This window comes from Ips typographus, linkage group LG5 (genome assembly GCF_016097725.1).
Source record: "Ips typographus isolate SLU linkage group LG5, UJ_Ityp_2.0, whole genome shotgun sequence".
Lineage (NCBI taxonomy): Eukaryota > Metazoa > Arthropoda > Insecta > Coleoptera > Curculionidae > Ips > Ips typographus.
In genome coordinates, this window is record NC_138426.1 from 11622132 (window position 1) to 11646981 (window position 24850).

General features: G+C 33.2%; 6 protein-coding genes and 1 long non-coding RNA gene across 15 annotated transcripts in view; 4 read left to right on the forward strand and 3 right to left on the reverse strand.

The window, feature by feature from the left end:
• Window positions 1-4756: 4756 nt before the first annotated feature.
• Window positions 4757-8755, reverse strand: LOC145729200 (uncharacterized). 3 transcript variants are annotated; one of them, XM_081979866.1, is made up of 5 exons: window positions 8596-8755; window positions 7312-7366; window positions 6075-7222; window positions 5732-6020; window positions 4757-5673 (listed from the first exon to the last, which is right to left on the reverse strand). In XM_081979866.1, exons 2-5 carry the CDS (start codon window positions 7346-7348, stop codon window positions 4829-4831), a joined length of 2319 nt encoding a protein of 772 aa, XP_081835992.1. In that variant the 5' UTR covers window positions 7349-7366; window positions 8596-8755; the 3' UTR covers window positions 4757-4828. The 3 variants fall into 3 exon arrangements, with proteins under 3 accessions (XP_081835992.1, XP_081835990.1, XP_081835989.1); XM_081979864.1 differs by lacking the exon at window positions 8596-8755 and adding an exon at window positions 7881-8057 and having other exon boundaries at window positions 6078-7222; XM_081979863.1 differs by lacking the exon at window positions 8596-8755 and adding an exon at window positions 7881-8057.
• A 796-nt stretch (window positions 8756-9551) lies between these two features.
• Window positions 9552-20143, reverse strand: tw (Protein O-mannosyl-transferase 2). Of its 2 annotated transcripts, none has more exons than XM_081980175.1 (13): window positions 19916-20143; window positions 19772-19855; window positions 19633-19717; window positions 19374-19587; window positions 19048-19322; window positions 14239-14345; window positions 12981-13173; window positions 12107-12359; window positions 11860-12066; window positions 11662-11810; window positions 11463-11613; window positions 10648-10788; window positions 9552-9892 (listed from the first exon to the last, which is right to left on the reverse strand). In XM_081980175.1, exons 1-13 carry the CDS (start codon window positions 19945-19947, stop codon window positions 9675-9677), a joined length of 2109 nt encoding a protein of 702 aa, XP_081836301.1. In that variant the 5' UTR covers window positions 19948-20143; the 3' UTR covers window positions 9552-9674. The 2 variants fall into 2 exon arrangements, with proteins under 2 accessions (XP_081836301.1, XP_081836302.1); XM_081980176.1 differs by having other exon boundaries at window positions 11860-12054; window positions 19916-20141.
• Window positions 14701-15538, forward strand: LOC145729253 (A-kinase anchor protein 14-like). Its single transcript, XM_081979935.1, has one exon. The coding sequence runs from the start codon at window positions 14701-14703 to the stop codon at window positions 15499-15501; it is 801 nt and encodes a 266-aa protein (XP_081836061.1). The 3' UTR covers window positions 15502-15538.
• On the forward strand, window positions 17742-19049 carry Coq2 (ubiquinone biosynthesis protein COQ2, mitochondrial). The gene has a single exon (XM_081980187.1). The coding sequence runs from the start codon at window positions 17886-17888 to the stop codon at window positions 19014-19016; it is 1131 nt and encodes a 376-aa protein (XP_081836313.1). The 5' UTR covers window positions 17742-17885; the 3' UTR covers window positions 19017-19049.
• A 268-nt stretch (window positions 20144-20411) lies between the features above and the next one.
• Window positions 20412-22369, forward strand: lolal (longitudinals lacking protein-like). The gene is made up of 3 exons (XM_081980189.1): window positions 20412-20569; window positions 20698-20903; window positions 20958-22369. The coding sequence occupies exons 2-3, from the start codon at window positions 20718-20720 to the stop codon at window positions 21147-21149; spliced, it is 378 nt and encodes a 125-aa protein (XP_081836315.1). The 5' UTR covers window positions 20412-20569; window positions 20698-20717; the 3' UTR covers window positions 21150-22369.
• Window positions 22272-24070, reverse strand: LOC145729430 (uncharacterized). The gene is made up of 2 exons (XR_014178351.1): window positions 23858-24070; window positions 22272-23799 (listed from the first exon to the last, which is right to left on the reverse strand). It is a non-coding gene; the product is annotated as an uncharacterized LOC145729430 (long non-coding RNA).
• Window positions 24071-24283: 213 nt separating this feature from the next.
• Window positions 24284-24850, forward strand: part of Neto (Neuropilin and tolloid-like) — a 169990-nt gene continuing 169423 nt past the window's right edge. For 2 of the 6 annotated variants that reach the window (XM_081980177.1, XM_081980180.1), the window contains exon 1: window positions 24289-24599. In XM_081980177.1, coding sequence (XP_081836303.1) covers window positions 24563-24599 — 37 coding nt within the window. In that variant the 5' untranslated portion in view covers window positions 24289-24562. Of the gene's footprint in view, window positions 24600-24850 lie in introns of all 6 variants that reach the window. The other 4 variants (XM_081980184.1, XM_081980178.1, XM_081980181.1 and 1 more) reach the window with 4 other exon arrangements.

A 24850-nucleotide genomic window follows, 5' to 3' on the forward strand; every position in this document is an offset into this window, starting at 1 on the left:
TTTTAAATTCTCTATCCAATAACCTAAAAAAAACACTACAAAATTTGGTACAGTCAGTGAAAAAAGCAATTAGAAACTTTGAACTGCCAGAAACACAGTTTGATAGGTCAGCCAGGGATAAAATCGTCTGTAAAACCCACTTGGAGTGAGAAAATGACTATAATAAGCACATTTTTGGAATCCTCATTAAATTTCCTATGCAATAACATGAAGAAACACTTCAAAATTTGGTACAGTCAGTGAGAAAAGCGGTGTCAAAATTTGAACTGCCAGAAACACAGTTTGAAAGGACAGTTAAGGACAAAAACGATTGTAAAATTCACTTGGATTGAAAAAATGACTGTTTTAAGCACATTTTTGAAATCATCATTAAATTTTCTAACGAATAACCTGAAATAACACTACAAAATTTGATATAGTCAGGAAGAAAAACGGTGTCAAAATTTGAACTGCCAGAAATACAGTATTTGTCATTAACCAGTAATTTACTGCTAATTTACCTGTTGAAAGTTAAATATTGACTTTTCCGGTAATTTACCCATCACGAAAAATAAGTTTCTCATGTTACAAAACCCCCAAATACCAAGATTCGTCCAAACATCGATATTATTTCAAAAATTACTTAAGAAAACAAAAAATAAATTTTTAACAACATGTAGCTCGATAAAACCTTGATGCCTATATGAACTTGTTACTTTAAAAATGCCTGAAAAAGCGCCTTGTAAAATATGGGACAATTTAAAAAAACACCCTGTTTATCTGAACGTGACTGGCACCTAGCGTGGAACCCAATTACACTTCCGGTAGGTACCATAAAATCCGACTCTTTGGAGAGGATCATAAAACTCTGCCGCCCTGTAAATGGCCATATTTCGAACCAAACATTTCATTTGAGTTTCGACTGTCGAAGCAACAACTTGAAGAAGTGCAATATGATTAAAACGACTAAATTTTGTGTTCTGTTCTGTGCAAACATCTACATCCATGACCGTTTTCTTGTAAACGGTCGCAGAGTTCTCAAGTGCCAACGGAAAACTTGCAATAGTAGAGTTATTGTCTCAATGGACGGGAGAAGAGTGAAGAGGCTAGTCGGTCCCCATTCGAATCACCAATTGAAAACAACAACAAAGAGCAAAGGAAAAAAATCTGAAACCAAACCAGCACTCCAGGAAGACCCCAAAAACAAAAGGGAACTCATACTTCGGTTGGCCAGAAAAAAGAAACAAGCCAAGGAAAGTGATAAAAAGAGCTACGCTGCTGAGAAGCTTCGGATTTCCATCTTAAAGAAGCAATTTGTAAGATCGTTAATCAGGAAAAATTAAAAAAGTTAACTTCAGTTTTGTAATGTACGTTTATACGTATGTATAGTATTGTATAAGTATGTCGTTGTGTTAATGGTTTAGTGTATTTTTTAATCATGTAATTTTAATGTGTAATAGTCTTTTTAATGTGTATTATATTAAAATAAAACGTTCGGTCACAGTTCTTTTTGTAATTGGTTGTTTTATTGTTGTTTATGTCCTTCCATTTCAGGTTAGGTTTTTCACCATCACTTTGCAAGAAAACCATTTTAAAAATTATCAAGTTAGGTTAGACGATTAAAAATAATTCAATTAATGATCTCACTAAATAAATATAAAAATAGTAAATTGTTCTGTTGTTCTCAAAAAATGCAAATAAACACAATGATTGATTATCATTTTTTTAATTGTAATATGTACAATTTTGATCCATTTATTAAAATTAATACTTCAATTAGGTACTCAAAAAAACGTAAGATTTTATGTTATATTAATAAAGTCAAAATATACTGCTACTAATTAACAACAAAATAAAGTTAATATTTAATAAGGACTTCTATATTATTTAATTTCAGAAAGTTGCATTTTTTGAGAACATTTGCCATAATAATGTATATTTTTTTACGCCATCTGAAAGTAGATATTTCAACGAACAAACAGACCACAGATTTTTTTAAAAAAGCAAAACATATTTGAAATTAAAGTATTCAAAAATATTAGTGGGACCGGAAAGTAATCCGGTTTTTTTTACGCTAAATTGACTAAATTCAAAAACACGACATTACATTGCGGTCCCCTTAATATAATAATATACAGGGAATTCCATTTAAATTAAGCAAGTTGGTACCTACATACTTCCGGTATAACCAGAGGTGTTATAACATGACTATGCTACTAAGTTTTCAAAATTTTGAACGTTTGCTTTTCCGGATACATTTCGCATCTGTGTAGTATATTGAAAAATCTCCAGTTTCAATAAAGTGACGAACTGTCAAACTGACTACAGTTATTGCCTTGGATTAGGTTTGCCATTGGTGACAGTTGTCAAACCATGAAAATTGTCTGTCAACCAGAAATTTAACTTGCAAGACTACAATGTCACTATACCTCATCAGAGAAAAGGTCAGACTGGCTGACAAAGCAATTTTCAAGTAATTAAGACACTTTTGACCTTAAAAATTCACTTAAAACTCCAAAATTAGACTGGATAATCGATTTTCTAATAATTCAAACTCTTTTGGTCTTGGAAATTGGTTTGAAATACCAAAATTTGACTGAAAAGTCAATTTTCAAGTAATTCAGACACTTTTGGGCTTGAAAATTGACTTGAAACTTTAAAAATCGACTAGATAGTCAATTTCCAGGTAATTCAAAGACTTTTGGGATTTAAAATTCACTTGAAACTCTGAAGATAGATTAGATAGTCAATTTTCTAGTAGTTCAAACTTTTTTGGGCTTGATATTGTTTTGAAACTTGACTAAAAAGTCAATTTGGGGCTTGAAAGATGACTTGAAACTTTAAAATCTGACTAGAAAATTAGGTCCAACTAGTTCAAACTCTTTTCTGCTTGAAAATTGGCTTAAAACTCAAAAAATTGATAGAAAAGTTAATTCCCAAATAATTCAGACATTTTTGGCCATGAAAATTTACTTAAAACTCTAAAATATGTCTGGAAAGTTAATTTTCAATTAATTCAGACACTTTTAGGCTTGAAAACTGACTTGAAACTCCAAAACTAGACTGGATAGTCAATTTTCTAGTAATTCAAACTCACTTGGGCTTGAAAGATGATTTGAAACTTTAAAATCTGCCTAGAAAATTAGGTCCAAGTAGTCCAAACTTATTTGTGCTTGAAAATTGACTTAAAAAACTCAAAAAATTGATTGAAAAGTCAATTCTCAAGTAATTCAGACACTGTTGGCCATGAAAATTTACTTGAAACTCTAAAATATGCCTAGAAAGTTAATTTTCAAGTAATTCAGACACTTTTAGGCTTGAAAACTGACTTAAAACTCCAAAACTAGACTAGATAGTAAATTTTCTAGTAATTCAAACTCACTTGGGCTTGAAAGATGACTTGAAACTTTAAAATCTGACTAGAAAATTAGGTCCAAGTAGTTCAAACTGTTTTCTGCTTGAAAATTGGCTTAAAACTCAAAAATTTGATTGATAAGTCAATTCTCAAGTAATTCAGACACTGTTGGCCATGAAAATTTACTTGAAACTCTAAAATATTCCTAGAAAGTTAATTTTCAATTAATTCAGACACTTTTAGGCTTGAAAACTGACTTGAAACTCCAAAACTAGACTGGATAGTAAATTTTCTAGTAATTCAAACTCACTTGGTCTTGAAAGATGACTTGAAACTTTAAAATCTGCCTAGAAAATTAGGTCCAAGTAGCTCAAACTTATTTGTGCTTGAAAATTGACGTAAAACTCAAAAAATTGATAGAAAAGTAAATTCCTAAATAATTCAGACACTTTTGGTCATGAAAATTTACTTGAAACTCTAAAATATGTCTGGAAAGTTAATTTTCAATTAATTCAGACACTTTTAGGCTTGAAAACTGACTTGAAACTCCAAAACTAGACTGGATAAACAATTTTCTAGTAGTTCAAACTCACTTGGGCTTGAAAATTGTTTTGAAACTGCAAAACTTGACTGGAAAGGTCAATTTTCAAGTAATTCAGACACTTTTGGCCATGAAAATTTACCTGAAACTATAAAATATGCCTAGAAAGTTGATTTTCAATTAATTCAGACATTTTTAGGCTTGAAAACTGACTTGAAACTCCAAAACTAGACTGGATAAGCAATTTTCTAGTAATTCAAACTCATTTGAGCTTGAAAATTGACTTAAAACTCAAAAATTTGATTGAAAAGTCAATTCTCAAGTAATTCAGACACTTTTGACCATGAAAATTTACTTGAAACTCTAAAATATGTCTGGAAAGTTAATTTTCAATTAATTCAGACACTTTTCAGTCAAATTCAGCCAATTTTCTGGCTGAATTTTTTTTTTCTTCTAGTAGTTCAAACTCTTTTGGGCTTGAAAATTGTTTTGAATCTCCAAAACTTGACTGGAAAGGACAATTTTCAAGTAATTCAGACACTTTTGGAATTTAAAATAGTCCTGAAACTCCAAAATTTGACGGGCAAGTCAATTTTCAATTAATTCAGACATTTTTGAGTTTAAAAATTGACTTGAAACTCCAAAACTTATAAAGTAATTCTGTGATTCTTAAAGCCAACTAAAATAAAATTTCTTTCTATTGAATGGCTATTTATGAAGCAAATCAATAAGTCATACGTCACTGAAATCAGTTTATTTATATTTAGTTAGCTCTGTTTTTCGAATGATTGAAGCTTATTCTATTATGTTACCAGTTTTTTATTTATAAATTGGGAAATATTATTAATATCGAAGAACTTAATAGATAAAAAAAGCAGGAAGTAAAAAATTATATATTTTATTAGAATATAAGTATATATAAAACCCAATAAACAAAAGCAAGCAAAGCAAATTTACTTTTTCAGTTTTATCCACTGATGTTTCAACTTCAGAATTCCTTTAATCTTGTCAAATAGAACAGAAACGTCATCTTCAGTATCAGCACTCAGAAACAACTTGTCTTCTGGGTCGTCATTAAACACAAGCATCAAAGCGCTTGTGTTGTAGTATTTGATTGGAGAGCCTTTCACACTTTGGCACTCCCTCACATCCACTATTTTAATCGGATCGCTAAACATTTCATCTGAAGGAGAAGCGTAGAAGTTCATCTGTCCGTCTTCCAGCACGCACCATTTTCTAGTCCAAGTGGGTTCTTGGTCTGTTCTAGTAGAACCGACAGTCAAAAATGTTTTGAAAGCCGACGGCCAGTTCAAATTCACTCCAACAGCAGCATACAGCTTGTAGTCAGGTCTTAAGACGTTTTCCGCGTTTCTGAGGGAAAAGGTTTGATACTTGGCGTTCTGTAGACCAATTTCTGCAACTCCTATTAAACTCATCATAGGCAGTTGGGGACGACGGCGCAAAAATGCAAAGTTTAATACACATGAAGGTGTGGCAGTTTTTATAGTCAATGAGTACACACTGACTTTAATGTTGAACCTGTTGGAGACATTTTCAAAGCTGAATCGTCCTTCAAAGTCGATCCACCCTCTAGTGTCCAAAACTGTAGCGGTAGTGCTGTATACCGTATCTTTGTGTTCCAAAATACACAAGAAGAACGTATTTAAATTCAGTCTACTTAAATTTTCTGAGATGATGATGCGGCAAGCCAATTTTTCTACAATAATGGTTGCTGATGGTTCATTAACAGGTTTGGGAACTTTGTACAAGGTGTTGACTAAGGCATCCCGTCTGGTTTCTGTCAAAAAAAAAAAAGTTAGTAAATTGATTTGGAAGTGATGGAATTCAAAACTTACTTGCCAGAAGGAAAATTCTTTCCCCTTCCAAATGGGCAAAACTCCCTAAAAAGCTGGGTTGACGTTTGAAAGCAAACTTCATCAATTTAGTGATTTGCTTAATGATCTGCTCGTTGATGTGAATATGCTTTCGGATAAACTTCTGTTCATTCTGTTTGTTGGCATAAGACGAATACCTGTACCGTATCTGTCGTTTGACCAAGTCTCTGTCATCGAGAGTAGTATTGTAAGATGCAATACCGGCCAGTGTTTGGAAGTCTGTGAGTATTTGGTATGTCAGATTTTTAGTCTGTAAAAAAGTAAAAAAGGGTATTCTAATTTTGGTTAGAAATTTTAGGCTTACCACCTCATCACTGTCTGATGCTGGTATTTTATTTCTTTTCCATTTTGAAGGAAAACGGTTTACGTTATCTTTCGGAAGCAATGTTTCTCCTTTTGGAACTGGCATCGGTTTTATGTCATATTCAGCTTTTGAGGTTTCTGCATAATCATTGCTGGAATTTTGTGAAACATTACCCTCCTTGGCATCTTCTGAGGGTTTTTGTGAAATATCTTCTTCTTGATCATTCACAGTCACATCTGGGTTTAGGGTTCTTTTGAGTATTTTAGTTTCATTTATATGCCTCAACACTTGTGTGGCTATCGGTTCAGTGCAATCTTCCATGCTCTTATTTATGGCCTTTTCCATCTCGTCTATTACCATCCTCAATTTGGCTTCAGCGGCCGTCATATGAGATTTCTTCATTATTTTCATCACTTCCTTGAACGTATCGTAAGTGTAATTTTCAAAAAAGGGTTTAAAAACGTCTTCTTCATGATCCTTTACAGTCACATTTGCCTTTAGACTTTGGTTTCTACATCTTTTACTTTCATTTATATGCCTCAGCATTTGTGTAGCTATCGGTTCAGTGCAATCTTCCATGCTCTTATTTATGGCCTTTTCCATCTCGTCTATTACCATCCTCAATTTGGCTTCAGCGGCAGTCATATGAGATTTCTTCATTATTTTCATTACTTGTTTGAACGTATCGTAAGTGTAATTCTCAAAAAAGGCTTTGAAAGTGTCAGCGTTTGATCTGATTGCACGTGGAGACAATCCTAAGTCAGTATTTGTGTACGGGTAATGAGTGTCTATTTCGTTTTCTAAAGAATGGGATTTTACTGGGGAAAATTCATCCAATCTGCGCTTCATATCTTGGCATAAAGCTGTTTTGTTTAGGTACTTCTGCGGAGTACTGTGACGAGCGGAGAAATCCAAATGTTGTAGTGACTTAGCAATGTCTTTTCTTTTTGACCCAACAGAGTTCATCACTTCTAGAAGATCGGTGGTTGATTCCGTCTTTTTAGGAGTAAAAAACTTATCGGTAGTATTCATCGTGGATTGTTCAAAACTGTTGAAACCTTCATCCATCGATGAGGTTTCCTTAATCGAAAAAAATCTGTCAGTTGACTGGGATGCTTGTTCTAAAATCGACGTGGACTCTTTGATATCTGAAATAATCATGATTTTGTTAGTTAGTTGTAAATAGTTTTGATTTATTACAATAATAAAGATTAAAAACAATTAATTGAAGGCTTACCATCGTCAATGGTCTCTAAGTCAGCTTTGCATGCCATATTGCTGATGTGATAAATCTAAAAATCAGAAATAGGTACAGTTAGTCAAAATTCAAAATTGATTCTCAGTATTTTACTTGCTGTAACTACAGAGTGTCTTATTTTAGAATCTTTGTTAGGGTATCTCGTTCATTTTTAAATATACAGGGGAAAATTAAGGAAACTAAATCAAATTAAACAAACAAAACCAAATCACCAACCAAAATCAAAAACCGTAAATTTTAACAGTTTCTTAAATGAAATAATGGCATACAAATATACAGGGTGATTACAAAGTTGGGGCTTTGCTTTCACCTGCGAATAGGGCTTTAAAAAATTATGTTTCATTTTTCGTTTGACGCATTTTTGAAATATTAACAATAACGAAGATACAGAGTGTCAAAGTTTTACTGAAAAAAGGTGCAAAACCCTTTTGAAAAGACACTTCAAAGAAAAATGAAATAAATGTTGGAGGATCTGGCCCTAAAATAACTATGAAAACATCCATCCCTTCCTAAGTTATTCGGTTCTAAAACAGTACCGTTTGTCGTACCTCCCAATTCATTTGATCCCGCAAGAAAATGGTCGGCACAAGCAACCTATTGGTTGGACTGACTGAAGCCAAAATCAGCAGATACCCTGTCGGATTTCTCACAAAAAGAACAGATTCCTGAATCCTTTTGGAAATATACAGGATGTCCTTGTAATACTGCATTTACAGTTCAAATAAGTTAAAAATAGTACAAATTTTACAAAAACAAGAAAATCAAACATTTGTTACATTTAACAAAATTCTTATAATTAAAAGGGGATTCTCAAAATGCAATTATATGTATACAGGGTGTCCCACGTGGTATTACCGTAGGGACTCAATGTTGGTATCAACTTCACTATTTTAAATGGACTACTCTGTATATATTTTTTTTTATTCTCCTAAAGATTTAAAGCATATTTTATATATCATTATCTATATGCAACTGTTTTCGAAATATTGACGTTTGAAAATTGCTCACGTTTTCACACTTTGAACCGTTACATGAAACATACTTGAAATCGTTAGTAGAATCTAAAAATATAATAATATACCGGGTGTTCTTTCGTACTTTCGGTATCTATAAGATGTGTAGATAAAAATCTCTTTTTTTGAAAATCACTTCAACTTACTACATATTTTTATCTACTTGAGGCATCTTCAGTGCACTAAAGATAATGCACAAAGAGTAGATTCTTACCACCCTATAAACTATTAAATAGTTGTTAGTACTTACTTTTTACGTCAATTTAGTACCGTAGTTCATGAAAACTAGTGAAATAATAAAATACTATTAACATCACACACATAAAATCACGGACAAAACACATTAAAACTTAAAAAGGCCTTAAACAGGACTGATTGTTGGTCAGAAACATACAAATTCTATACCTACTTATCTCCATAGGTTAAAGAGTTTTTATATAGTGTTAGTACTTTGTGATATCAACAATTGCACTTTTAAAGTATGTCAATTCTATTAAAACACGCTGTATTTAATATTTAACCCTTCTATATCCGTCAAAGACCTCTATGGACTTTTTTGATAATAGAAAATGTTATTCATATTAAAATTAGTAAAGACTATAGTTGACAAATTCTGGAATTCTGACGATAAAAGTAATAATTTAGACTTCAAAACAATCTAAATAAGTAAGGGCAAGTGGGGTAAATGCCACATGCATAGTTCAATTTGAAATTCAAATAAATAAAACTAAAAAACTATTACAAAACGAACACATTCTCGAAAGAATAACCATTTTGCTACTAATTTCTTTATTTATGAAAAAAAATCCTTTTTGTTTTTGTATTTTTTTATTAATTAATTTTTTTAAAACTCTGCTCCCGGTTGCACTTTCCCATTGAATTTGGGTAGTACAGTACAGTACTAAATACTTAAGCACTTACTTACTTTACTTTACTAAAAATCATTTCTTAAATATAATAAGTATAGGAACTGAACATTTTTTATCTTGTTTTCAAAATATTTTAACTTAATTCACATGCAATTGAGTAGCAGTTTATGATGGTTTCGGAGATGTCCCTGCAATGCAAATTTTGAACACCCTGTATTCTTGTTTCAACTGACTCACAGATGCAACAATAATTGAACCATCCTGAAACAATTGGAGCATATTCAATGTTCCTGGAAAGTGTTCTATTATTATAAAGGGTCAAAAAACACAAGTTGACTTTTGTATTAAAATCTTGTTTATTTAAAATATGTAAAAAAATAAAAATACATATAAAATCTGTAATACTAAAAATGTAAGTAAAAATAACTGGACGGTATCAAATTTAGTTAAGTAAAAACACTCAAAACTCCCAAGTATCCATCCACTTTAAACCATGCATGGTTGAATTAGGCTCGTTAGCAGACGGTCCATTCATACCGTACGCCAATGGGGCAAACAAATAAAAACTATACAAAATTGTTGATAAACTAACACCAACTAAAGTATGATAAACTGTTGTGGAGAGTCGTTCTTTAAACAGCTTCGGTATTTCTTCCAGCAGATAATCGATGAAAATTCCTTTAAAAATGCGTAATGTAAATGTAGATTAATAGTATATTATACATCAAGTGTAGTATGCAGGTTATTACCACACGTATTATATACAATACTTTATCTACTACAACAGTGCAGTAACCAAATTACACTCCTCTGATCAACATATTTAAAAAAACGAACCGGTGTCACGTGACAAACTGTCAATTGACTTCTCTCTGAACGCAACCCTGCTGATAGTTTCTTGATAGTTTCCTTGAATTTTTTTCCTGTAATTTTATTTTATTGATTTAGTTTTTATTTTGTCTAATTGTATTTCAAATTTTCGGTAACCGAAACTGCCTAAGTATTACAGTGCAAACGGCAGCTTATTTGTGAGTAGATGGAATATTTTTAAGTAGAAAAAAAAGTGAATAAACATCAGTTTTACCCTTAAAATCCGTAAATTAAAAGTAAGTAATTATATTATTTTTATTGAATTGTATTTGCAACGCATTGTATGCATTTTAGTATGTTTTATGTTATACATGGAGCAATACTCTCATAAAAAAGGTATTAATTAATCACTAATAGAGAAAAATCACATTTCTGCACTGACATGGGTCAATACCAGGAACTTTTCCTTAATCTGTCGGTAACCACCGGAAAAAAAATTTTCAGAACTAATCTAAGACATAAGTGAATTTCAATATTAATTAAAGTCACTGCCACTTTTTTTGTAACAGAGAGTACACACTTACAGCACTGTTGTAGATAAATCTCATTAAAGTGTGACATACCTGTCAACATGGAACTAAAAAGCAAGGCGGGAAAGTAATGATGGAAGTACAGAACACGTCCCATAGCCCAGAAAGGAACGTAATGGAGCATCCAGCCCACAAATAGCCAAGCACAAGCTTTTAGCTTACGTCTGTGAGGATCTGCAATGGTTGGGTTATATTAGCTTAATTATCACCAACATGGTTGAGTTTACTTATAAAGTTTTAATGTCATTTCACTACATATAATGGGGTCATCAACTATAGTCCATATTTCCGTTCAAAACATTATTATTGTAAAGTTTCCTGTTTAAAAATTTGTATTAAGTGATAATTTTAAACTTTACGCCGCTAGTTTTTTTTATAAAAAGCTGTTTAAATACTAAATTGAGTTTGACACATCCCTCAGTAGACACTTCAAATGACAGGAAGATGTAATACTCCAGCTGACATGGAGTATTTAAAGGATTTTTAGTGAGAAGAAAAGAGCTTTATGGCTCTCTCATCCCTTGGGATTTTACATGGGTTTTGCATATACGCTTTTGTAAATGTAAAACGCTATTTGAAATCTGATTGTTCCATGTTTTGCTAGAAAAATTACAAGAAACTTACAAAAAACGTTTTGCTGCCACTTAAAGTATCTAGTTACAAATGATTCTTAACACTTTCTCTCTGAATTTCAAAATAAATCTAAAAATTCGTCTAAACACTGAAAGATTTGATCCAAGTCTGCGCTTCAGCACAACAATACAGCAAAACTGATATGCTATTAGAGTTTTTTTTCAAATTTTACTTACAGACAAAATGTAAATAATATAATGTGGTACCAAACTGACCTGAAAATGACTGAATATACCCTCTTTGTAACTTGACACAATTGATCAAAAGCACTCCCAGAAAAAGCACGATAATGACAAGATTGCACCACCAAATCACTGGATTGCCCAACAAATAAATACGGTACTGGGAACCTGAAAAGAATTGACCCTAACCTGAACTTTTAGCGACACTGATTTTTAATTTTCTCCGACTCACCCTATAGTCGATCGGCCATTGCCAAGGTCTTGAAGTGACTTCACCTTCTTTAGGTTTCAGCCCGGCGTTTCCTTGTATCATCACAGCGTGCGATTCCAGGAATCGCTCAAAGAACCCTGGGGCATAAACCTCAAAATTTACGCTAGGCACTGGAAATAAGTATTCAACAAGATTGCTAAAGAGTAGGTATCAGCATACATTTATCAAAAGTGTTTTCTTCCACATTCCAGTATCCATTCGGATCTCGAATATTAGGGTTGCAAGTGACTTCCTGTTGCTCGTACGCCCATTTCGGTAATTGCTTACCAGTGGTCGTTAGGACACAAGATTGAAGGTAGTGAACAAATTTTAGTTTGCTTGTGACTGCGGTCACTTCGGTTCCTTCTTTTGCGCCTAAAAATCCAACTAATCCACCATCACCAATCGCTAATAGTGTGGACAGTACCTTGTATAACAATCCTCCAAATGTCATTAGCATCACCCGTTCCATTTTCACCATATCCAGTGACTTGGTACTGTTTTCTTGTTATAGGGGCTGGCTCTTTATGTGCGTGCATGTTTCGACGAGTTGCTATGTGTTCTAGTCTAACCAAATCACCACTCCGAACTATTTCAATGTTTTCAGAGACCGTTTCATCGGTATTATATTTTTTGAGTAGCCATTTGTTGTTGTCGTCTTTATGGGTGTAGGTAGTAAGCTGTTAAAAATAAGTAAAAGTGAAAACCATTTGAAGGAAAACTGAAATTAGATTTACAGTGGCAGCTGCACCAAATATTACAGTTTTCTAATTTGGAGTAAAAATCTTCGTAAAAAGGAAAAACCTTTTGTTGGAAAATCATTTATCAGTAAGGCTATTGGTATAAAAACCAATGATAAAATGTGACTTCTTAAAGAATAGGAAACAAAAAACAATAATACGTGACAATCTTTACGTTTCTTTCAATGAAATATTGGCGTAATCCTCAAAATATATTGAGTCAAAACGTAACAGAAAAAAAGATCTAATCTACTGCAATCCTTTAATTCCCATTATCTACCCATCTAGATAAAGTAAAAAAGCATAACTTGGCAGTTGTATGAGCGAGTTTAACACAACGATCAATCAAATAGGGAAGCAAAAAATAAAACAAATTTATACTCAAAATTAGGAACTTGTAATTGTCGATTTAACCCGATCTCCTTTGTCGATAATCCCTCTCTGATGGTTGATTTAAAAAGAAAACTTAAATTTGTACAAGAAAACCTACCATAGTCATACTTGCCACTTACTTGAAGTTTATAGTAAAAAAATCTGACAAACTTATTATTTTAACATTACCTGTTGTTGTCTTGCACCAACCCCTTCGGGATATAAATGAAAATGGGAATGCAAATATCCTCCTCCAGTTCTTTGATTTTTTAGTGTAATTATCGCCCCATAAGCGACTTGTCGCGGCATACTGGCGTTGTAGAGACTATTTCCGATTAGTTGGGATTGGAAAGCGGAACTGTAGAAACCGTCTCCATTTCCACTAAATGACAGAAGTTAAAAATGATCAGTATGCAACAAAAAAATATGATTAAATCGTTAATAACTATGGGAAAATCAGAGTAAAATATGTAGGAGTAGGGAACAGTGAAAAATGAAATAAAAATTGTTGATAAAACTCTTTCTCTTATACGGTGGCAATAAAAAATCAGATAGATTTATTGGTACAACAATAATTTATAATGTTCATCCCTAAAATTAGGAAATTCTTCCACACTGAACACTACATTACGACACAATAAGCTTTTTATTTTATTTTAAATTATATGTAGTCTTCTTATACTTAAAAGCACTTTGTTATACAATTTGGCTGCAAAATATTGTGATTTACTTGATTCTAACTTTCTCACATACACTTTTCAAGAATGTATACCCCTGGGAGAGCCAAAACACCCTACAGTCATCCCTGTAACTCAGACGTGCTATTATTCTTATGATCCTGCGTTGCAAAATAAGCAGTCATCATAGTTTTCTTAGAGACAGATCCCCTCAACTCTCCTGGTGGAGATGCTTCCTAGCTTACCAGAAATCTCATTTATTTGAAAATCTTATTTGAGCCTAGAGCCCATGGACACCCCCAGGAATCTGACGTTAACAGGGTTCTCCACATTACCATTTTTAAGCGTAAAAATCATTCAGCAGTAGCCTGTTGCTGTTAAACTAACATTCGTCCTCCGAGCGTGCCACCAGCATCATCCTGTGTCATCCGCAAAGAAGGTGTACTTAACTAGACCATTGTCGTGTGATAGATCGTTTATAAAATCAAAAAATAGTACTGGTCCCAATATAGAGCTTTGAGGAACTGTCATTTCTCTCAGACTAGTCAACTGAATGTCAAAAACTAAACTCTCAGATGACTCCTCCCCTCCCACTCAAACAACCTGAACACGTTCACTGAGATATGACCTTAGCAGCAGGAGACTGTTGTTATAAAAAAAAACAAAGCTACAAAAAAGTTGAGGGCTTGTGCCAACCGACCTTATTTTTAAGAAAATAAAATAAAAAATATGGAAAAGTTCCATTCATATAAATATCGTGTTTTGGTTACCTTCTATTGAGAACCGTCAGATGGATATAGAAGAAGGATACGTATAAGCAAATTGGCAGCAGTATTAAGCAGACAGCTCTGGCAAACAAATGTCGCACTGTATCAACCTGAAACAGATAAGAATCATAAATCAAATGCTACAACTATTTCAACTTGCTTAAGTTAGTTGTATAAGTCTTTAGTTGTACAAAACTCAAAAAAAACATTCACATCCATTTTAATGCTAAGTCTACCATGTCTAGAGCCTTTGCGTAAAAGATCAGCACAGTAGTTACTTTGCGACTGGTCAAAAAAAAGCAGCTTTCAGCTTCCTTCCTTTGCTTTTATTGACCAATCACAAAACACGAACAGTTAGGTAGTTAACGCACATGAGGACTTACCATAACCTTACCTATGTAAAAAAATGTCAATGTGACGTATAAGTCATATAAATAGTACATTTTTTTGTTAACTTAAGATAATATGGAAACTTTTGCTGAAGACCAACGGCCCTCTACTGATGAACGTCAAATATATTTCGAAGAAACGGATGTCGTGAAACTATACGAAAATGACGACTTGAGAAACGGAGCAACAATAAGCAACTCCCAGACTGTAGTACTATCGTCTGCATCGGACATTTACCAATACAGAACAGGTATAAATTATGAACCGGAGACGGAAAGTTCCTCCCATACTACCAGCAGCTATGATTGTGAAGCTTACACAAACGCTCTACAATTGGCAAAAATATTGGTCAATACAGTAATTGAAATATCCGAAAGTACCTTTAAACAAATCTACTCCAAGTTAAGTTTAACCCAAGCTAAAGATGTAATGGCGTTTTCCTCAAAAGATTCCCAAGGATTCTCCTATATAGAAACTAAAAACAACACAGTTATTTGGCCTACTATTTCGGAGTTTACCCTCGAACTGGGAGCCTACGCTATCGATGAATATCTCGCTTCATTCGAAACCAGTGAAGATTGGATGTACGTCATATACTACCAAGGAGTCAGAGAAACTAAAATGTCTGCACTGCATAAGTACCAAGCCATATACAGTTTACCTACGTGGAAATATCCAATAGCGCAAGCCACTGCCAGCATATTCTTTCAAATTGAAGTGTTTAATACCAAACCTGCGTACTGTTTTGTGGACGTGAGTTACCAGTATGAAAACTATCGGCTAGTACATCGACCTGGATTGAGTGATTTTCAGGAAAAATGGTTGCAAAATATTTTAAAGGCCAAAATTAAATTATTTCAAACAGTCACCTATTAAGAACAGTAATATAAAATACAAAAAATATACATATAAATGAGTTTAACCTTTACAGAAAGTTAATATTATATTGAGCGGCTAATATTATAGCTATTTATGTCCTAAAGGCCGAAACTGCTGTTAGCTTTTGCTGCATTTTCTTTTATATTTCCTAAAATTTCGTCTAGCTTTTGCCATTTTTACTGACTGACAGGACTATCAAAGTCACATCATTCAGGTAAAATAAACACCAAACAAGAATTATATTATTACATAAAAAGCTATAATAAAATTTTTAATTTGAGTTTAATCTCAACAATATCATCAACAGTCTAGCTTAGCATGAATAGGAAGGATAATAAAATAAGTTCTTCAGTTAGTACATTACCAATAAAAGTGAAAATTCCGAAAAAATCTAGGCATTATATTGAAAAAAGGATTTTTTTTGCCAAATTCCTGCTAGAGATAGTTTCTAACACCACTCCACTTCTTTGGCCACCCAGTATATTTTTTTTTAAACAGTGCGCAGAGTAAGTAAGTAAACGACTATAAATTATCGTCTAGTAAATATCGATGCGGGTTTCCTCATTCCTATTAGTAATGGGCAGATCTGACAGACGACATGGACAAACACAAACCAATTACATCACATATTCACACTCAATGTTGCCAGATCTACCGTTTTTGTAGTTCTTCTACCGTTCTCCGGTTTTTTTGTATAAAATCTACCGTTTTTAATTACATATTGCCATTTTGTTGGTTGTGAAACTTTTCATATACTTTTTCAGTTTATTGAATAGGAAATTTAAAAAAGATTCTAAAAATGCGAGTAAAACAATCATTTTCTTACTCCAAATCATTCTCTAAAGCCACGTGATGTCTGTTAGTAGTGTTAAAATTTTACTAGAAGTGCAAGAATTACTACATACATTTTAACAGTTTTCGAAACAAGACGATTTTCCGAGATTTAACACTTATTTTGACAATTGTCACTTTATGGTCTAGCTAAATAGTCTTTTGAAATCACGTGACAACTGCCACTAACGTCAAAACTGTCAAACCATGCTCTAAAATTGGAAAAATCAGGGTTTAGGAACGTTTTCTTGCAGTATTTGATATTAAACGTGTTTTTGAAATTTATGACAGTTATTTTGCCAATTGTCACTTCATAGTCTAGCTAAATAGTCTTCTGAAATCACGTGACAACTGTCAATAACGTCAAACCATGCTCTAGAGTTGGAAAAATCAGGATTTAGGAACGTTTTCTTGCAGTATTTGATATAAAACGTGTTTTTGAAATTTATGAGTTATTTTGCCAATTGTCACGTGACCGTCTAACTAAATAGTGTTCTATAATCACGTGACAACTGTCACTAACGTCAAAACTGACAAACCATGCTCAAAAGTTGCAAAAATCATGATTAAATGTTTTCTTGCAGTATTTGATATAAAACGTGTTTCTGAGATTCATGTCAGTTATTTTGACAATTGTCACGTGGCCGTCTAGCTAAATAGTCTTCTGAAATCACGTGACAACTGTCACTAACGTCAAAGCAATCAAACTCTGCTCAAAAGTTGAAAAAATCAAAAGTTATAAACGTTTTCTTGCAGTATTTGATATAAAACGTGTTTCTGAGATTTATGACAGTTATTTTGACAATTGTCACGTGGCCGTCTAACTAAATAGTGTTCTATAATTACGTGACAACTGTCACTAACGTCAAAACTGTCAAACCATGCTTAAAAGTTGCAAAAATCAGGATTTAAAAACGTTTTCTTGCAGTATTTGATATAAAATGTGTTTCTGAGAATTATGACAGTTATTTTGACAATTATCACATGACCGCCCAGCTAAATAGTGTTCTACAATCACGTGACAACTGCCACTAACGTCAAAACTGTCAAACCATGCTCAAAAGTTGCAAAAATCAGGATTTAAAAGTTTTCTTCCAATATTTGATATAAAGAGTGTTTTTGAGATTTATGATTTCTGACAATGGTCACGTGACTGCCTAGCTAAATTATCATTTAAAACCACGTGATATCTGTCACTAATGACAAAATTTAAAAAACCATTATTAATGAAAAATCCATATTTTTGAAGTGCCTACGGTTTTTATAGCAAGAATCAATGATTAAAATTTTTGACAACTATTAAAAGACACCCTGTATAATAATGTAAAATGAACGAATTTGTTTTGATCTACCGTTATTTGACTGGTTATTCTACCGCCATTAAATATTTTGAATTGGCAACACTGTTCACAATGTCATATCATAACCTCAATTTATTATGAATTTTTGTCAAAATTAAACACCAAAAAGCAGCTTTTTCAAAAAAGCGTCTATCTTAAAAATGATTGTGGAATAGAAAATGATCTACACAAACCCGAAACCTAGTAACAATGTTTACTATACGATATTTGCGACAAATCAACTCTATTCGGATATGGAAGGAAGGTGTACTGAAGAATGGGGTTAGGAATCCTGAATTAAAGGCCTATTACCTAAGTTTTCATCGAATTAAGTTTACATCGGCTGCGGCTTCTCTCAAAACTGAAGAAATAACACCGAGACCCAAAGAAAAGTTAGCTGCAAAATTAGTTAACAGTGCTCCTAAAACTGTCCAGCCCTATTTAAAGCTGATGCGACTGGACCGGCCTGTGGGCTCATGGCTATTGTTTTGGCCGTGTAGTTGGGGCATAGCCTCGGCCGCCACCCCGGGATGCATTCCAGATCCTTACCTACTCTGGCTGTTTGGGACTGGTGCATTAATAATGCGCGGTGCTGGGTGTACAATAAATGACATGTGGGACCGCGATATTGATGCCAAAGTAGAAAGAACTAGAGATCGGCCCTTAGTGAATGGTGATATAAGTATGAATCAAGCTGTGATGTTTTTAGGATGTCAGTTAAGTTTGGGTTTGGCGGTGCTTCTTCAACTAAATTGGTATAGCATAGTTTTAGGTGCGAGTTCCTTGGGTCTAGTCATTTCCTACCCTTTAATGAAACGTGTCACCTATTGGCCCCAATTAGTTTTAGGGTTTACATTTAATTGGGGTGCTTTACTAGGATATAGTGCTATTTATGGTTATGTAGATCCTTTTATTTGTTTACCCATGTATTTTGCTGGGGTTTGTTGGACTATAATCTATGATACTATTTATGCTCATCAGGATAGGGTGGATGACCTTCAAATTGGTATTAAATCAACTGCGATTAAGTTTAATGAAGATACTAAATTGTGGTTAAGTGCTTTTTCTGTAGTTATGACTAGTTCATTAGTATTTTCAGGAGTAATGAATTCACAAACATGGCCATATTACAGTGCAATTGCACTTGTAACTGCACATCTTGCCCATCAAATTAGTACTGTAAATATCCACAACCCAACTGATTGTTCTAAGAAATTTATCTCCAACACTTGGGTTGGGTTTATAATATTTTGTGGTATTGCACTAGGGAATTATTTAAAAGATAAAAAGGCTTCAAAATCAAAAAATGTCTCTGCTGGAGTAGTATTAAATGTAACATAAACTTAATAAATAAATAAATGTTATTACTTACCACTGGTCTACTCATATCACCCAGAATATCCCACAAGTCTGAAATGGTAATCAGCCCTACTAAAAGCACTACAAAAAGACCAACAAATTTTACAGAAGAACAGCAGGCAAGCATTGTGCCCGTAAATACAAGCCAAAACCACCATTTCCATGTAAATTCCTCTTCTTTTGAACTATTGTAAGATACTTTTACAGCTCCTAATAAAGAACCCATCATAAAACACAGCAACAATGGATCTAACAATATGTACTGAGTTAAAGTTATCAAACCAACATCTGAAAAAAAAGGTTTAACTAACAAACTCCCCTAAAAACAAACATAAATACCAAACAAAATTAAAGCAGAAGCAAATAAAGCTGCTGTGGGGCTTCCAGTCATTTGGTCTACAATCATAAATGCTGCAGGCACAATTGAAGCACCCAAAGCAGCACAGAAAGTCCTCATGCCCACATAACTGGTATTGCCATACTTATCCCCAGGTTTGTCAAAAGGAAAAGTACCATCATAACCGGTTAAGTAGCCTGAAAGACCTATCAACATCTGCACAACATTTAAAGTGATTTTCAATATAAAGTAAATACAAACCTTTCCCAAGGGAGGGTGAACATCAAAAAAAAATGTACGGTTTATGTACCAGCTGCCCATTTTTCCAAAATGGGTCTCATCCCAACTAAAAGTTTTTTTTATAACTAAAATGAAATGGTTTCAAAAAGTAAATACATACCAAACATGGTCTGGTTCTGTAATTTTGTAGAACCGGGTGCAAACAGTTAATAGACATATTATTCCAAAGAAGAGGTTTCTCAAGCTGGTATCATAAAAATTATTTTTCTTTATCATACTGTATGGGTGTGAATTCAGTGTTTACCTTTTTGAGTTTTCATTTTTTGGGTCCATCATCAATAAGTTACCAATCACTAAAACTGTAAAAACATTGAATTTATTATTTAAATTATTTCTTTTACAATGAAACACTTTTTGTTTTTGTTATTCTTCATCAAAACTTAATTGAAGACTTTTGCAATTTATTGTATTTTGAAAAAATTTCTTTTCCTGTAACCTTGAAAGTTCAAAAAGCCACCTAAGCATCTATGAATAGTGATGTACTTAGACGGTACACGCTATTGATCGATTCGTGTAACGAAGAATGAGTTTGTATAAAATAAACTATCGACGTTGAGTACGATAAAGTAGTAGTTATTTATACAGCAAGTGATCTTAAACTATTTTTTATTCACGAAAATTTGTGAAACCTGTTCCAACCAAAAAACGGATTCTGGGTTGTTTGAGGACGATATCGATTAATGTGTATGAATACTAGAACACATCACTTTTAATTTTGGTGTCATCTGGCAAAAAATGTTGTCCTGTCAAATGTCACTAATGTCAGTAGAAAGATTTGTTGTTGACATATGGTTGTGTTGTTTTTGGAATGCTTTCTTTTACAAATTTATGAATTTGGCTTTTTATTTAACACATCAAGTCTAAATTTGTTAGTTTGGCATTAAACTCACGTAACAAAGTAAGTATATCAAGTAAACATTATTACAGCTACAGTGAAATCAAATTGGGGGTTATGATATGACCTGAAAGAAAGAAGCCAAAAATAAGTGTATTGTCAGCATCTGAAGAAGTTTGATTTTTTCTTAGATTACCCAATAAAACATACAATGGCCGACCAGCAACAGTTTTTCCTGAAATGGAACGATTTTCAAAGCAACATGGTATCATCCTTCCGACATCTGAGGGATGAAAAAAGTTTTACGGATGTTACTCTGGCTTGTGAGGGCCAAACCTGCAAAGCCCATAAAATGGTCTTATCAGCGTGTAGCCCCTACTTCAAAAGCCTGTTGGAGGTGAGCTGTGCATATAAATGCAACAGCTGTAGGGTAAAACATGTTTTTTTTTAGGAAAACCCTTCAAAACACCCAATAATTATATTAAAAGATGTGGCCTACAGCCACCTTCAAGCAATATTAGAATTTATGTACGCAGGAGAGGTGAATGTTAGCCAAGAACAACTGCCTGCCTTCTTAAAGACTGCAGATAGACTTAAAGTGAAAGGGCTTGCAGAAGCACCACAAGCAATTAAACGGGAATAATATGCCTTAGTTTTCAGCAGGTGAGGTTTGAGGAGTGAATGGATTTGTGTTACTTTAACTAGCACAAAATGTTGTTAATGTCCAGTTCAGTTTTTGCCACCCCAATTTGTGATACATAGAAAACTCCTTTTTATAATTTTATATGGTTTAATTAACTCATTAAGGGTCTTAAATGTACTTTTAAAGTAGTAGTTATTGCTGTGCAGTTCTGTTACAAACTAATTAAAAAAAAATACATTGGTGTGATTAATTAATGATTGTGGATTGTTAAGGTGCAATTGACTCTTCTGGCCTGCTGAATTGTTGTATGTAAATGGGTATTGTACCTACACAAACTTGTACAGGAAACTATAAAATATTTTATCTCTAAAGCTGGATGACTCTACACTTTTAACTATATTTTTCATCTTTGACACTGAATGATCACATGGCAGAACAATTATGCAATTAAACTACAGTAGGTCAAATACCCAAGTTAGATAATATTATTGCAAGTTGAATTTTTATAGGCAATAGAATGGATTGTATGAAGAGAGTCTAAGTTTTTGGTGAATATATTTTTTCTTTTTTCATTTTTGTTACCACTTTAAATGATGTTAGGACCTCAATTTTACTGATATAATGTATATTATCAATATGTCATTGCTCAGAGAATGGTTATTTGATTTTTTTTTTATGATTAAGAAACTTAAATAACACAGGGAGTCCCAAACTTGCTTTGAAGAATAAAAACATTGATTTGAAAATTAGTAATTTAAAATTATTATTGTCTATAAAGTATTCTGTTACTTTTTTTTTATTACTACACACCTGAATATTCTCTAAAACTTTACTAATTAATTTCCAATGGGACATTCTGTGTACATTTTATTTTAATTACAGCCTTTTCATAATTTAGCAACATTACTTTCACTTCCAAATAAATTTTTCTGGAGGTGAAAATACTGGTCCTAAGAAGATTGTGGAATAAAAGGGGAAGTCAATATAAATATTCAATTGCTTTATTATTATTATATTTGAACATATGAATGAATGATTATAAGATATTTTATGTAACATAGGCATTGTGCTCCCCATGTTGAGAGGCAAACAATACTTTAGTTTAAGACAGTGTAAAGAATATTTTCAATTTTCCTTTTTTTTTTGCAGACATATTTTTATTATTATACGGCAACTGTTTTTAAATTTAAAGTGTGGAAAATATACAGATTTTTTATGGACTGCTTTATTTATTTATTTTGCTAAACCTTTGGGTACTCTTACTCTAATGGTAAGTCCACATTTGGGTAAATTTCAGCATTGTTTGTAGTTTGTGATTGGGCAAGAAAAAGCAGCTTTTTTTAACAATCACAAACATGTCGACTCACTATTATTAGGGTGGGTAATGTTTTAATTAAAGCTCAGCATTGTTTACCAAGATTTTTGACTGAATAACAGAAATTTAGTTATTTGTCATTATTTAATCACTTATTAATTTATTACAAAAAATGTTTGCAAACTCTAAAGTAAAACTAATTTTTAAATTTGTCGTTATTTACATTGATAACATTGTTATAATTTTACAAAGTGGTGTAAGAGTATTTGAACAATTAGGTTATATTGTTGTTAAGATTAAACGTTTATAAAACTGACAGGAACATATTAGTTCCAAAAATATAGTGTTTTAGAGTTTTATTGACTTAGTTGCGAGGTAAACGTAGACAAAACTTTAAAATCAATAAATTGTCATGTAAACTGAGCTGAAGAGGACGTATACAGGGTGATTTACGTATATTAGAAGTATCTGGAGAACACCTCAATATTTTTTCCTGCAATTTGGAGTGTAGCCTAGGTTGGGTCCAAACTCTCCTTTCCAAAATATTTTGGACTTGCCAGATCAGTCAGAAAGAACACCAACTTTTGATTTTCAAATGGAACACCCTGTTTTTAATTTCATTTTGGAACTCCTCGTAAGAAGGCTAGTAATTAATGTTAATACTTCCTTATACCTATCTTGCACCGTTTCTTAGATATTTTATAAAAATTGTGAATTTGTCAGCAAAACGTTGGTTTAAACAATTAAATTCTCAAGTCCTGAAAGGTTTGCTGATGTGACCTTTTGTCCACCTACAGAGTGGCCAATTTTAGTCGGACAGATAAAAAAACTGGCAGAAGTTCGTTTTTTTAAATGGATCCATTGGTGTTTTATGGTTTGTAATAAAAGAACATTAAATTTAGAACAATTCCATGTATCTCGAATGCTTCCAGCTTGTTCATAGTGCTCACCTTCAGTGTCCATCCCTCCATGCCATACAGCAACACTGTCCAGACATAGCATTTGACAAATCTAATTCTCAAGCCAAGATCGAAATCAGTATTGGTGAGCACTTTTTTGAATTTCATGAACGCACTGTGGGCATTTTCAATCCGGCATCTGATTTCTGTGTAGGCTTGAGTTTTGAAATTCTTGTGGCTTTCGAGTAATTATCATGAATTTAGTCTTCTTGGGGTTGATATTGAAGCTCATATTCTTACTGCATTCCCCGACAGTCCCAAGGCATATCCCGCAAATCCTCCATGTTATCTGCAATTAAAACTGTGTCGTCCGCATAACGAATATTGTTGACCCATACACCATTCACCTTAACGCCCACGTTGCGTTCTTCTAGGGCTTCAGAATATAAATTAAAGAGAAGTGGGGAGATTATTAGTGAGGATATATTACTTACTCAATGATTTACAACACTCGCCTTCGGCTCGTGTCGCTTCAACTTCCTGGGTTATAGTTGCTTGCTCGTTGAATAATATAATATGGTCAATATCAGGATCTTTTACAGGGATCCCAGTGATCTATACAGTATATGTTCTACCATTTTAGGTTTGTTGACTTTCAAAAAAATTGTTGTTCTCAGACCTTTTGTGAACCATCCCCAATCAAACCCTTCTCTTCATCATTATACAACAAAGGAGACGTCTCGTCAAAAATGCCTCGGCATACACCATTTCCCATCGGCAACATAAACATAAATCTTGTTGCGGGTCTGTGCCAACGATAGACTCTGTGCCAGCCGTGGCGCATCGGGATTTAATCCAGGAAAACTCTACGTTTCTGGATACGGGAGACTGGATGCCAGTTGGTGTTACTGCTCTACGTTGTGCGGACGCGTCCGTTACTCTCTCCCATTTTTGGGAAATTAACACGCGATCGCGATTAGTTCCGTACTTTGAGGAAGTTAATGTTGACATTGCTTTCAAAGTGTATAGTACCTAATAGTGAGGTGATTATAAAAATAGGTTGGTGCGGTCCAGATCAGTTCATATTTTCGCTTTATTAGTGTTGTGTGTGTTGGTAAAACCTTATACATTTTATTTATAACCTGCTTGCTGGGAAAATTATAAGTCAATGTAGCCCTGCTGTAACTCTGGATTTCCTAATGATATCAATTAAATGTGATTGGCTGTTCTTATGGCGTAAGTACTTAAAATAAGGTAGTTTTAATATAAGTAAAGTCAACTCTTAATCACAATATACTTAAAATTCAAAAGTCTAGGACAAGTCGACCCAAATAATAAAAAAAAAAAATTTCTCAAAAAAGCTGACAAGACATTTCAAAACTTAAAACTTTTAATTTAAAATTAAATTAGGTTCTATTGTTACAGCCGCATGAGAAAATTAAGACTCATACTAATTATGTTTCAAGGAACTACCTGCAAAAAAATAC